This window comes from Garra rufa, chromosome 20 (assembly GCF_049309525.1).
Source record: "Garra rufa chromosome 20, GarRuf1.0, whole genome shotgun sequence".
In the NCBI taxonomy this organism is placed as follows: domain Eukaryota; kingdom Metazoa; phylum Chordata; class Actinopteri; order Cypriniformes; family Cyprinidae; genus Garra; species Garra rufa.
In genome coordinates, this window is record NC_133380.1 from 22,390,240 (window position 1) to 22,403,537 (window position 13,298).

The 13,298-nt window shown below is 39.3% G+C and overlaps 1 protein-coding gene across 1 annotated transcript in view; it reads left to right on the forward strand.

Annotated features, from left to right (window-relative positions):
• The window catches only part of dido1 (death inducer-obliterator 1), a 26,773-nt gene extending 15,354 nt beyond the window's left edge, over positions 1-11,419 (forward strand). The window contains exons 8-18 of the mRNA XM_073825505.1: positions 253-281; positions 2,460-3,033; positions 3,275-3,434; positions 3,760-3,876; positions 3,966-4,127; positions 4,372-4,528; positions 5,099-5,576; positions 5,667-5,814; positions 5,904-5,993; positions 6,100-6,295; positions 7,344-11,419. Coding sequence (XP_073681606.1) covers positions 253-281; positions 2,460-3,033; positions 3,275-3,434; positions 3,760-3,876; positions 3,966-4,127; positions 4,372-4,528; positions 5,099-5,576; positions 5,667-5,814; positions 5,904-5,993; positions 6,100-6,295; positions 7,344-10,930 — 5,698 coding nt within the window. The 3' untranslated portion in view covers positions 10,931-11,419. The remainder of the gene's footprint in view (positions 1-252; positions 282-2,459; positions 3,034-3,274; positions 3,435-3,759; positions 3,877-3,965; positions 4,128-4,371; positions 4,529-5,098; positions 5,577-5,666; positions 5,815-5,903; positions 5,994-6,099; positions 6,296-7,343) is intronic.
• Positions 11,420-13,298: the final 1,879 nt, after the last annotated feature.

Here is a 13,298-nt window from a genome sequence, read left to right on the forward strand (position 1 = left end):
CAATGATGGGCGTGTTGAACTGTCAAGAACAGCAGATTGGAATTGTTGCAGTCTAGAAACTTCACAGATTTCAAAAAAGCAGCTTTTCTGGTGAAAATTGGGTTGAGATTATGTGCCTTAAAGGGATATTAGTGGTGGAAAGTGTTAGCACAGGTATAATTATGAACTTTAAAGTTGGACACCCTGTGCTACATCTTAAAATATTTTATCAGTGTTTTTATGCAACACTGCAAGATGCTAATATTTGGAAAGTATCTGTATCATTCAGAGCTCCAGAGCAGGTAAGTTTAAAAATATGATCTAAATGGTAAGTATCTAAGATCTAAAATGCATAAAGACTGTATTTTACAGTCTATAAGTATTTAAAGTAAGTTTAGTTTTGCACCAAAAAGTATGTAGATCCTAGGGATCTGAGCACAAACTGTAGTGCCTTGCCATGATATGCTTTTGTAAAGCTTTCTGACAAACATCTACGAAGTATATATGTGTGTGTGATTTTGAGTCTCTCAATGTATGGAATACCATTGCCATTTATCTCCAATCCCTGCCATCATCGGGGCAAAAACTTCATCCGAAAAGATGTACTGACCGCACACCTGATCAGGTAGGTTTGGTGTCTTTTTCTCCTGCCCTTCTTCCCCGACTAAGAATAGAACATCTTTGATCACATGGACGTTTGACTATGGTGCTGTTACATATTAATGAGAACATGTAACTTTACCTATTTAACTAACAGCTTTTAATTTGATATTCCTTGGACTTGCATGCACTGCATTTATAAATCCTTATTGGACAAAGTGGCATTCAAAATAAAGTGAAATTGCAGATAATAATCTTTTGGCCCTGTGCTTCAATTGTGAGAGAAGTCTGTTTATTGGATGACAACATGGGATGGCATGGCTTCGGCCCGTTTTTGGGTTTTGTCAGCCATCTGCTAAATATCTCGGCATGACTTACAAAAAGAAGCCTACAGTCGTTGGAGCCGGCCTGAGAGAAGAACTGTGGCATTTCAGAAAAGTCCAAGAGCCCAGAGAGTATGCTGAAGTAATGAGGAACCGTAATGAAGAACAGCTGAGGACACCATACTACCCCACAGCAGACAACAGCAGAATTCACACGACTCATAATTGCAGCACACAGGGAAATGTCAAGCTGTATTTATACATATACACAGAATTTAAGATTTAAATATGAACTAGTTGCATATGAAGACCTTAGTGTACCTGTTGAAAGCTGAGTGCAGCTGGTTTGATGCAGAGGTTGCATTTAGAGCATGAGTTTTCTGCCTTAGTAAGAATGGATGACTTTTTTTCAGTGTATCATATGCAAAGACAGAAAAAAGATGCTTTAAGCTCAATGTGGCGCATTTCTTTGATACCAGAAAATTATGACATGGAAAATCAAAATGAATGCTAATAATTTTTGTCCTGGTTTCAGCAACTTTGTTTTTAGCTGTTTTAGCTTTATATGTGATGTTAGCGTACATAAGGTTGATTAGGGTTGTTTGGGTTGTGTTGATCAAGATATGCATACATTTTTCTGATATGGATAACATGAATGGGATTACATTGATGTTTTACGGAGGGATGCATTTCTGCAATAGAAGAGAGATAAGATCCACTGTTTAGTTATTGTACAGTGATTATACACTTGAAGTTGTTGTATTTAATATTGAATGCATTTTTTTCATCCCTGTAGCTGGTAAGATGATTCTTTATAAAGACCTTGTGTAGTATTTTTGAATTATTACATCAGGATGTTTATGATTTATACACTTAATGTTATGGTGTTGTTTGTTGACAGTACTATAAGCATTTTAATATAAAATGTTCAGACTTTTTCTCAAGGGACTTGAGTTAGAGTGGTTTGTCCTGGCAAAATAATGAAAACACAGTAGTAAATCTAAATTTGGCTTTAAAATCAAGCCTTCACTTAATAACTGAAAGGTTTTTGTTATGAACCCTACACATTATGCTTATTTTTATGATTATTTTAATTTACTTTAATATTTAACTAATAGCTGCTCCCAGTTAGTGGATTCAATATTTATACCAAGTAATTTATCACAAGGTGATTATATTCATTAATAAATTATTTAAAGAGAATGTGTATGTATATATACAAATACAGCTGACTGATCTGTGAGTCAAGTAGCCTTAAATACTGGCTTGAATATGATATTAAGACAACATTTTCTTAAATAAACTTTGTGTTAAACATTCTTCTTTGTTTCTTTGAGCCAATTCATTAACTGGTAATGGTGGTCTACATATTCCGTAACTTGGGAAAGTTATTACAGTGTCAAGGCAAGGCACTACAATTGAGCATTTCACACTAATATTTATTTTTTATTTTTGCATTGACCAAAATCTGTGAAATTATTCTTCTCACTTTGTACTTGCATTAGATTTGCCATTTCATTTCTGTGTTCATCAATCCGTTTATTCCTTGTTTTCCAGCAGCGGCCCAAAAAGACAAAGAAAAGGAGGATAATGAAGAAGTCAAGCCAGAAAAGGAAACCACTTCCGCTGACAAGAAGCCTCCTGCTTCCAACATTGCTCCCAAAGGCGGGAAGAAGTCTCCAGGCTCCAAGGGGACAAAGGCAGCTGCTGTCACCTCCCCTCTTCCCAAAGGCAAACCAAGTTTAACACCTTTAAGCAGTGGAAGAGAGTTAAGAAAACAGCCTACACCCATACAGGCCAAATCAAAAAAGCCAGGACCTCCCCCACCACCAATTCCGGTTTTATCTCCTCCAGCCGGCCCTGGATCTCGTCACCATGCTTCCGGAGCTCTCCGTGTGGCCAAAAGCACCTTTACTATCCCTAAAAAGCAGCCACAGGTGGGGCAAAAGGACTCTGCAGAGCCTGGTCCCTCTCCCACTTCTAGAACCCCACCTTCGCCAGTCTCATCCACCCAGCACTCAGCACCTAAACCATCCCAACACGCTGCACCTCCTGCGAATCCACAGCCACCACCCAACAATCAGATGAGATCCAACATCAGACGATCTCTGACTGATATCCTGTATAAAAGGTGAGAGATGCTTCGGAGGTATAATATTTTCTTTGGTCTGCTAATGTAGTATCTGTTAATGTCAAACTTTAGGGTAAAAATAAATACACATTAAGTTGGATGCATTTTTGGTTCTGTTAATGAATTGTTGAATAGCTTTATTTTGTGTTTGCGTTTTATATGTTCGTCTAAGTTGTGCAATTGAAATATTACATTTTTAATTGAATTGCAATATGAATTTCAATTCATCATTGTGCCACAGGGTCAGTGACAGTGATGATCTCTCCATGTCTGAGAGCGAAGTAGGAAAGTTGGCTGTCAGCATTGAGAAGGAGATGTTTAATCTTTATTTGAACACTGATAACAAGTACAAGAACAAGTACAGGTCCCTTATGTTCAATCTGAAGGACCCCAAAAACAAGGTAAGTCAGTTTTTTGTATACAGTTACACCAAAATTTATTCAGACAGCTTGAACATTCACCTTCAACATTTCTCAAATCATCAGTTTATTATCAGTATATTTTAGAAAATGGTAATAAAATATGACTAGAACTGTTTCAGAACAAATTTATCTTGATAATGTCGTAAAACTTTGATGGAAAGGTATGTAACAAAACATGGTCAGGTCAAAGTGTCAAATCAAATTTTTGGTCCCAAATTTTTAGCAATTTTACTGGTAGCCCACTGTATGAAGAATCTCAATAACAATGCTGAGAGTTCTATTGTTTTACTTATTTGTGTGGCAGGGCCTGTTCTATCGTGTGGTTGGTGGTGAGATCAGTCCATTCAGGCTGGTTAGATTGAGTCCAGAAGAGCTTCTTTCCAAAGAGATGTCTGACTGGAGAAAATCTGAGATCTCTGAGGTAAAACAAGTTTAAAATTGTTTGTATAAACTCGAATAATTGATGCTGTGTTCATACTGTTTGCTTAAATGGCGTACTTGTTTCAAAAGAGTCTGGACATGAGTGGGAGATCCCATTCAGGACAGTCCAAAAGTGGATCCAGACAGGAGGGTGCTCCCCCAGATGTGGACATGGAGGAAGCTCCTCCTATGTCTGATGGAGATGTATGTATTCCTGCCACTTCCCAATCTCCCCACTTGGCTTCTGCTGCTGTAAGTTCTGGCTTTCTTGCTTCCGCATCTGTCTAATCTTCCACGCTCATCTGTATCTGTATCGGTCTCATTTCAGTTTCTGAAATGCACTATTTGTTCTTACACCCTGCCACCTTGCTCATCCTAATTTGTCCATGGGTGCATTTGCACAAAGAGCGTTCTAACATTATTAAAAGATTGTTTGTTGATCCTGTGCTTCTATGTTTTTTTTTTGTTACTTTTTTTTTTTTTTTTTTTTGAGCAGGACTCCCAGGAAGACACACGGCCTACTTCTGTACCGCAAGCCTCAGTATCTACTGGGAAAGGCAGTTCAATGCCAGATATCTTCAGTATTATGTTGAAAGACACTACAGCAGAGCACAGGGCTCATCTCTTTGACTTGAACTGCAAGATCTGTACAGGTGGGACTATATTACCACAATGAGAAGCTACATACCCTAAAGAGTTAGTTCAACCAAAAATAAAAATTCTGTCATTATTCACCCTCATGTCGTTCCAAACCCGTAAGACCTTTGTTCGTCTTCGGAAAACAAGATGTTTTCGATGAAATCCAAGGACTTGCTGACCCTGCACAGACAGCAAGGGTCCTTTCAAGAACATTGACAAAATAGTCCATGTGACATCAGTGGTTCAATCGTAATTGTGTGAAGCTACGAGAAAAACGAACAAACAAAAAGAACAGCTTTATTCAACAATTCTTTTCCTCCGCATGCGTTGTGATACTCTCCAAAATGGCGCTAGGCTGATGCAGAGGAAAGAATTGTTGAATAAAGTTTTTATTTTTGTTCTGAAGAAGAATAACGAAGGTCTTACTGGTTTAGAACTTGAGGGTGAGAAATTAATGATAGAACTCTAATTTTTGGGTGAATTAATCCAATCAGACTTACTGGAAAGTGGCTCTTACTGGTTGCATATACGCCTATGAGCTTTCTAACAGCTATTTATTAAAATACACATTCCTCATTTTTCAGGCCAGAAGCTTGCTGATGATGAACCACCGTCTAAAAAATCAAAAATGTCTGCGCCGAAAAAGCCAGAGCCATCTTTTAAGTCTAAACTAGAGCCAAGACCATCTAAATCCCATGCTGATCTCCCTCAAGCTTCCTCTGTTTCTGCTCTTGAGACGCCCGTGCCTGATTCTACATCTGTGATGGAGGATCCAAGTAGTGTATTTCCTGTGGTTCAGGCCCCAGTTGCTACTGTTGTACCTGCAGTCTCATCGGTTACAATAACACGAAGGGATCCTCGTACTGCTGGTCACCGTTCATCTGTGCCTCCGATAGTTCCTGATGTTCCTGTTGTTCCTGCTGTGCCAGCAAATGTTCCTGTCTCTGTCGAACCTGTGGTTGTGGAAGCAAAGGGTCCTTTGCCTATGCCTCCACCTGCCCCAGCATCAATTCCCAGACCTGTGGTCTCAAAATCAGGCTCTTACGGCTCCAGTACTACCAGGTGCAGGATTGAATTGAAAATGTATAGATTATTTTTCGGTCTGCCTTGATGCCATTTTACTATATAGTAATATTTGTCATTTTTTATCAGTATGTCAGAAACCACTCCTGAGGGTGAAACCGCTTTGTTCTTGTCTGGACAAGAGATGATGTGGAAAGGATTCATAAACATGCACTCTGTTGCCAAGTTTGTCACAAAAGCCTACTTGGTGTCAGGATCGTTCGAGCATCTTAAGGAGGTTTGTTTTCCAAGGATTTTTAAAAAGGTCTTAATATTAAAATGTGAGGTTCACACTGTTCCATTTTAACCGTTTTATTTTATTTGCAGGACTTGCCTGACACCATTCATATTGGTGGTAGGATATCGCCACACACTGTATGGGATTATGTTGGAAAGCTAAAGACTTCACTATCAAAAGTATGAAAAGAAAAAACATTTAATAAGCACTAGAATTAAATTCACAACTGTACTTCAGTCATCTGATTGCGGTTTTCTGATGCTGAGTGTTTTGTTCTTTTTTCAGGAACTCAGTCTTATTCGTTTCCATCCAGCGACTGAAGAGGAGGAGGTGGCGTATGTGTCTTTGTTTTCTTATTTCAGTAGCCGTAAGCGGTTTGGAGTTGTGGCAAACAGCAATAAGCGCATTAAAGACCTTTACCTCATCCCTTTGAGCTCAAAGGACCCACTTCCTGCGAAGCTTCTGCCATTTGATGGACCAGGTAAGCATATACAAGGATCTTAGTGTTTTCATGGAAAGTAATTTTTGATTTTAACATCAGGTAAGCATGATTAAAGTCTGTTTGTGTTTAACTCTTTATTCTGTGAATGGAAAGCTTGTTCCACAATTTACAAAAACAAACAATTGCCATATCAAATCTGCTACAGTATGAAATTGTACAAGACAAGGTTGTTTGTGTATTTATTTTTGGCTTGTCTTGTTTTTGTCTGCAAGTTGTCATGTATTTTAAGACTTTCTAATAAAATATATTATGAATCCAAGTTTGATGTCCTAGATATTTGTGTCCTAGCCTTATTTTTCAGGTTCATATTTCATTGTAAGAACAAGTATTTAAAAAAGAGTTTCTTAAAGTGACTACTTACAAATGTTATGCAAGTTTGCTGAATATCAAAATTAAACCTAAAAATGCCCATTTATGTGGTCAGACTAGCCGCAATATCATAGCAACCATGGTAAGTCATATGCTGGACAACATTGTCTTATAAGAAAAACAAGAAATCGTCCGACCTGCCCAAGGAGTGACTGACTTACCAATGTTCACCAGCAAGTTTCTTATCCTGAGAAAAATGTTGCACAAAAATGATGATTAAAATTATTGCCATAAGTTTGCTAGAGGAATAAACATGAGTAGTGTCATTTATTAAATGCTGCTATATCTAGAACTTTACATAATTAAGAGGTTTTATGGTGTGTAAAGAAACATTTATGCTTAAATGTATGTTTAACCATAACAATTGACTTAATTCAGTTTACCAATATTAAATGGTTGTTTACTCATTAAATGTGTACATCATGAGAGTAATATGGTTGGCACATAAAGAAATACACAAAAAAAACCAGTTTGTTGTATTTTGTATCTTGTGGAACAATCTCTCCAATAATTGTATGTTTCTTAACTATTAACATCTACCTAACATTTGTTTTAGTATGTAGGTTGTATTAGAACAATCTGTGGATGGTAGTCATGGATCTCTGGATCGTGGATTATTTGTGAATTAATATGTATTTCTGTATTTTTTTTTTTGCAGGGCTGGAACCAGCTCGTCCCAATCTCCTTCTGGGGTTGTTAATTTGCCAGAAGGACAAGAAGCGTCCTGGAGCCCCTCTAGAGAATGAGGAGAAACGTTCTAAAACTCTAAGAGATGATGAGACAGGCCTTCCAAAACCATCCACTGCTAGTAAATCTGAGATAAAACAGGACAAAGTTCTTCGATCTAGTCTAGATGCCATAAGCACAACACCCCCAGGCACCCCTCCACCCCTCAATGCCTCAGAGTCTTCAAGTTCTGTCTCATCTGTGTTTTCAATACTGTCCTCTGTGAAAGCACCTGGTGTCAGCACTAGCACAGGCAGTAATTCTCCATCAAATGTCTCAACAGCATCTACATCTTCTGCCACACCACTTCAAACTATCCTTAAAACACTTTTTGGTAAAAAGAAGCAGGATTCTGATGTCTCATTATCACCTTCAGATCAAAGTGCTGTAGACGTCTCTGTGCCTTCTGTGTCCCTGTTAGATCCAATTGTACAGCAGTTTGCAGTAACCAAGGGTAAGGATGTGGAAGTACAGGATGATAGACCATATGATCCTGAGGAAGAATACGACCCAGCTGTTGGCTATGGTACAGAAAATACCCATGATACAACAAAAGTACCTGCTGTAGTTAAGCAAGCCGAGGTCACCTCTGTGATGGACGATGTTGCTTATGACCCTGAGGACGACTCTCTTTTTGACGAAGTTGGGGTTGATCCAAGTACTAAGAAATTAACTGAGCATCAAAAGGTGCTTGAAGAAAAACAGGTTGAGGAACAGAAGCACGAGGAACCAGTTCATCAACAAAAACCAGAGACTTTGATTTCCCAGCCGGTTACCTCTCTGTTAGCTAACAGTCAACTCCTGCAACTTGGTAAAAAGGTTGAAGAGTTGGTGGCAAAGAGTTCAGCTGCTCCAGTTATTAACCAGAGAAGAGACCCAAGGCAGAGTAGAGACCCTAGACAGGCATCTGCAAGTAGAAGACCGACATCTGATTCCACAGAAGCAGAGGAGGAATCTTCTCTTACTACAGATAAACAATCTCCACAACAAGGTAAAGTGATAGAGACATCACCAACACAAGCAAGCACAGTTGTAGACACACAAACAGCACAGCCAGACTCTACCGAGGATACATCAGTAGAAGAACCTTCTGCAACCACAGATATCCCTGTATCGCAAGTCACTGCCACCTTAGATTCACTGCAGCCTGCAATCCTGCACCCAGAAGAACCCAAGTCTGAGGAAGGGGGTGAGAGTGAGGAAGAAAGCAAGAGTGAGGAGTTGCCTTTTCTTGATACAAAAAGCACAGAAGTTTCTATTCCGTTACTAGGGGAAAAGATTGACCCAGAGCTGGTTGAAAGCTACATGGAAAAAGAACCTGAAGAGGATCCTAAAATCAAGAATGAACCAATTGAATCCGAGATCAAAAGTTTTGAGGAGGTTTGGCCTAATTCTGCCAGTATTTTAAAAGCTGAACAAGTTTCATCCATTGGACATACTGATTCAAAAGCAGACCAGGTTACATCCATCGGGCAGCCTATTGAGACCACTGCAACCACGTATTATAACATTTCAACCATCAGTACTTCATCTACATCTTTACACTCAGGAGTGCCACAAGATGTCATCCAAGATAGCTCATCTTATATGGATTCTCACAGTTCCCATATACAGCACATACCAACAACAAATCCTGCTAACATTCAACCTCCAATGTCTTTTCCTCCTCTTATTGGCCCTCCGCCTATTCTTGGTCCACCTCCCATGCAAGGCCCTCCACCAATCCCCGTTCCACCACCCATGCTTCTCCCTCCTCCAATGTCAGGACCACCGCCAATGCAGATTCCCCCAATGCAAGGTCCACCTCCACCCCTTGGAGATAAAGATCATTCTCAGTATCGACCACCTGGATCGTATCCACCTTTCCAGAATCAGTGGGGTAGCAGTTCCCAGTTCGATGCTGCTCCAAGAGGTCCACCTCCTCCAAATTTTACACCAAGAGGACCACTTCCGTTCCAGCCAATGGGTCAGAGAGGTCCTCCTCCTCAGATATTTGATAGTTCTATGAACTCAATGCCTCCTCAGCATATCGGACCAAGAGGCCCACTTCCAGGACCTCCACCACCTGTGCCACCTCCTAGCTTTGATGGACAAAGGTTTAATGGACCTCCACCCCCTTTTAACTTCTCTGCACCTAGGGGCCCACCTCCACCATTTCCTGTTCCCCCTCCAAATCACTTTGATAACAGAGCACTACCTCCATCCCACTTCCCTGGGCCAAGAGGTCCACCTCCACTTCATAACATTGGGGATCATGGCCCACCATCAAATTTGTCAAGAGGGCCAGGTGACTTTGAAGATGGTGGAAACTCTTATCAGGGAATAGAGAAGTCCCAGATACCTTCACAAGGGCCTCCTTTCAGAGGGCCACTTCCAAACCACTTTGATGGACGAAGAGGACCTCCTGGACCTTCAGGTGAAATGTCAGGACAGCGATTTCCACCTCCAACCCAATTCCGTGGTTCACCTCAACACAGGGGATCATTTGAGGAACCACGGGGAGCTTCATCTCAAGACTTCGAAAGGCACCGGGGACCACCAGTGCAGCAGTTTGGCGGCCAGAGAGGTCCACCACCAGGACATTATGACAAGGAACCTGGTGGTCAGCCAACACGATTTAACTACAACGATGATGCCCCAAGTGATGTTCGAGATGTTAGACCTGTTCGTGGACCTCTGCTTCCAACACCACCTGAAGGTCCTATCCCAATACCAGGCCGTATAGGTGGACATAGTCCAGACAGCCACCGTGATGATCACTGGAGACGGCACTCCCCTGAAATGAGGAGGCGAAGCTGTTCCTCTAGAGATAGTTCAGAGCCTCATAACCGTCCAAGTAGATTCGATGGAGGTTCACGTGACAGAGATGCTTCCTCAAGATTGTCTGAAGAGAGACAGCGTGATTTGTCTGAGGATAGGAGGAGAGACAGAGATCGAGAAGGTGGTCATGGTGGACGATCATGGGGCTGGAACAGAGAGCATGAGTATGATCGGGGGAGAGAAAGGGATCGTGAAAGAGATCGTAGCAGGGAAAGAGATAAGGAGCGGGGCCGAAGCAGGGAGAAGGAGAGGGAACACAGTAGAGAGAGGGATCGCAGTAGAGGCAGAGAGTCTGACCGACACAGAGATGGAGACGGAGACAAGAGGAGAGACCGGGATCGAGACAGAGACCGTGGCAGAGAGAGAGAGCAAGACCGAAAAGACCATGACCGAGGCAGAGAGTCTGACCGACACAGAGATGGAGACGGAGACAAGAGGAGAGACCGGGATCGAGAAAGAGACCGTGAACGAGATCGAGACAGCAGGGACAGGAGAAGAGAACGCTCAAGGAGTCGTGAACGGGAGCGTGGAAAAGATCGTGACAGAAGAGATCGTGACAGGGAACGGGACAAAGACAGAGGCAAGGAGAAAGAAAGAGACAGACGGGACCGAAGCAGGAGCAAAGAAAAGAAAGATGACAAAAAAGAAAGATCTGACAACTCAAGGGCAAAGTCTACAGAATCTGAAAACCCATCATGAAGGTCATTCATCTTCACTATTGACTGACATTTTCTTTCTAAGTTTGCATGTTGTGCTTGAAGGTCTCTTTTGTACTCTTTTCTTGCTGAATATTTTATGCTTTTTACTTACAAGTCCTTGATGTTGATAACATCTTCAGGTGTACTACTTATGTGATAATTTTTCAGCACTACATACACTCTCCCTGTGCTTCAGTTTTAAAGAAAAATATGGTAAAGTTCACTTAAGAATAAAACGACATGTAAATATGTATGTATTTCTGTATATACAGGTACGTTTTTAACTACTTTTTTCTAAATAGAGAAGTCATAAGCCATATAGCTTTAAAAAATTATGTTTAAAGGAAAAAATGTCTTCAAAAGAAGGTCTTTGTATGGTAAAAGCTTAACCAGCATTTAATGAATGTGTCTGAAGGCTATTGTTAATGATTGACCTGAAGCCACTCCATATGTTCATTTACATTTGTTCAATTAAATTCTCTGTGATTATAATAAATGTCTTTGTGTTTTCTTTGAAGCTTTTGGGGAGATTAAAATAGTTAAGAATGCTTCATACATGATCAAGTTAACTTTCATGTAGGTTAAATTGTGTGCTTTAAAATTACTTGATGTTTAAATGGTTCTAAAATATAAGTATCCAGGACATATTTAAATTATTTGCAAATTAGAATGTAGTTAATTTGATATTTCAGTAATAGCTAGTAAGGTAATTTTTTGTATGGTTTGTTTAAAAAAAATCACTTGAAGTACATTTGTGACCATGGACCACAAAACCAGTCGTAAGTAGCACAGGTATATTTGTAGAAATAGCCATAAATACATTGTATCGGTCAGAATTATTTTTTTTTATTTTGTGCCAAAATCATTAGGTAAAGATCATGTTCCATGAAAATCTTTTGTAAATTTCCTACTGTAAATATGTCCAAATATAATTTTTTATTAGTAAAATGCATTGCTAAAAAATTAATTTGGACAACTTTAAAGGTGGTTTTCTCATTATTTTAATTTTTTGCACCCTCAGATTCCAGATTTTCAAACAGTTTATGTATTCAAAAAGCCATCACGCTTTAGACATCACAACAACGAACTTTCCCTGCATCCCAGTCCGCATAATTTCTGCCCTAAATCGTGAACTAGGACTATCTGATATTATAATTAGAAATCATAATATGTTTGGAATAAGTATTCCACAGATGCATGGATGGTGTCACACAAGTTTAAAGAGATTAAATGCTGTGAAAAAGATCAGATGAACAATGCCAGCAGCTGCCTTTTCAGGGCCCTTAATGTCATCTCAACTGCCTGCTTCTGTTGGCACATACTTTTTGTGTTGCTTAATGTCATTTCTGTTGTGTTATCTTTCACCATTTTAAAAAAAATCAGCAACATGAGATAAAAACGATAAAATATCCAGTTGAAATCAAAAGTTAACATAAACCTCGCAGAATCTGCTAAATGTTCATTATTTTACCAAAATAAGAGGAATCATACAAAATGCATGTGATTTTTTATTTGTTTAGTATTGACCTGAATAAGATATTTCACATAAAAGATATTTACAAGATAAAGTCCACAAGAGAAAATAATAGTTGAATTGAGAGTTAGGGGTGTAAACTTTTGAACAAAATGAAGATGTGTAGCCATACATTTTTCGTATTTTGCCTAAATAAAAAATATATTTTTTTCATTTAGTACTGCCCTTTGGAAGTTACAGAAGATACTTACATGTTTCCCAGAAGACAAAATAAGTTTAATTTACTTACTTACTTTATTCGGATTCAAAAAGTTTTCATCCCCGGCTCTTAATGCATAGTGTGAAAGGATGGGTCTCAAAGTAATACAGTCATTGGAAAGGGTTTAAATACACAAAATACTGAAAAACCAAAAACTTGATGGATTTTTCTCAAGAACAGCGGGCAGTTTAACAGTTCAGGACAAATAAGGGACTCATGAACAACTATCACACACACACAAAAAAAAATAACACAGTATTATAAATCGAGTGTGTGGAAACCTTTGAACGGTGTAATTTTTATAATAATAAAAAAAAATTATCTTGTGGGCTATATGTAAACATCTTTTAAATTAAAATTTATGTGATTTTGTATGATCCCTCAAATTTTGGTAAATTAATTTGCAAATTCTGCTGCAGATGCAAATGCAGTTATTTTTTCACGTATGCTTTTTAGAAAATAATTATCTGTAAGTAGTCGAATTAAGACTAGCTAGTTTAGTAGTCAGTTACAGGTGGTATTTGTTGGGGTATTTGAGGGAGTGACGTTGTCATTCTAGAGAGCATCTGACAAAAATCTGTAGTCCACGATGAGCCGTCAGTATTTAGGTTTTAGACTAACGTTAGATACAGACTT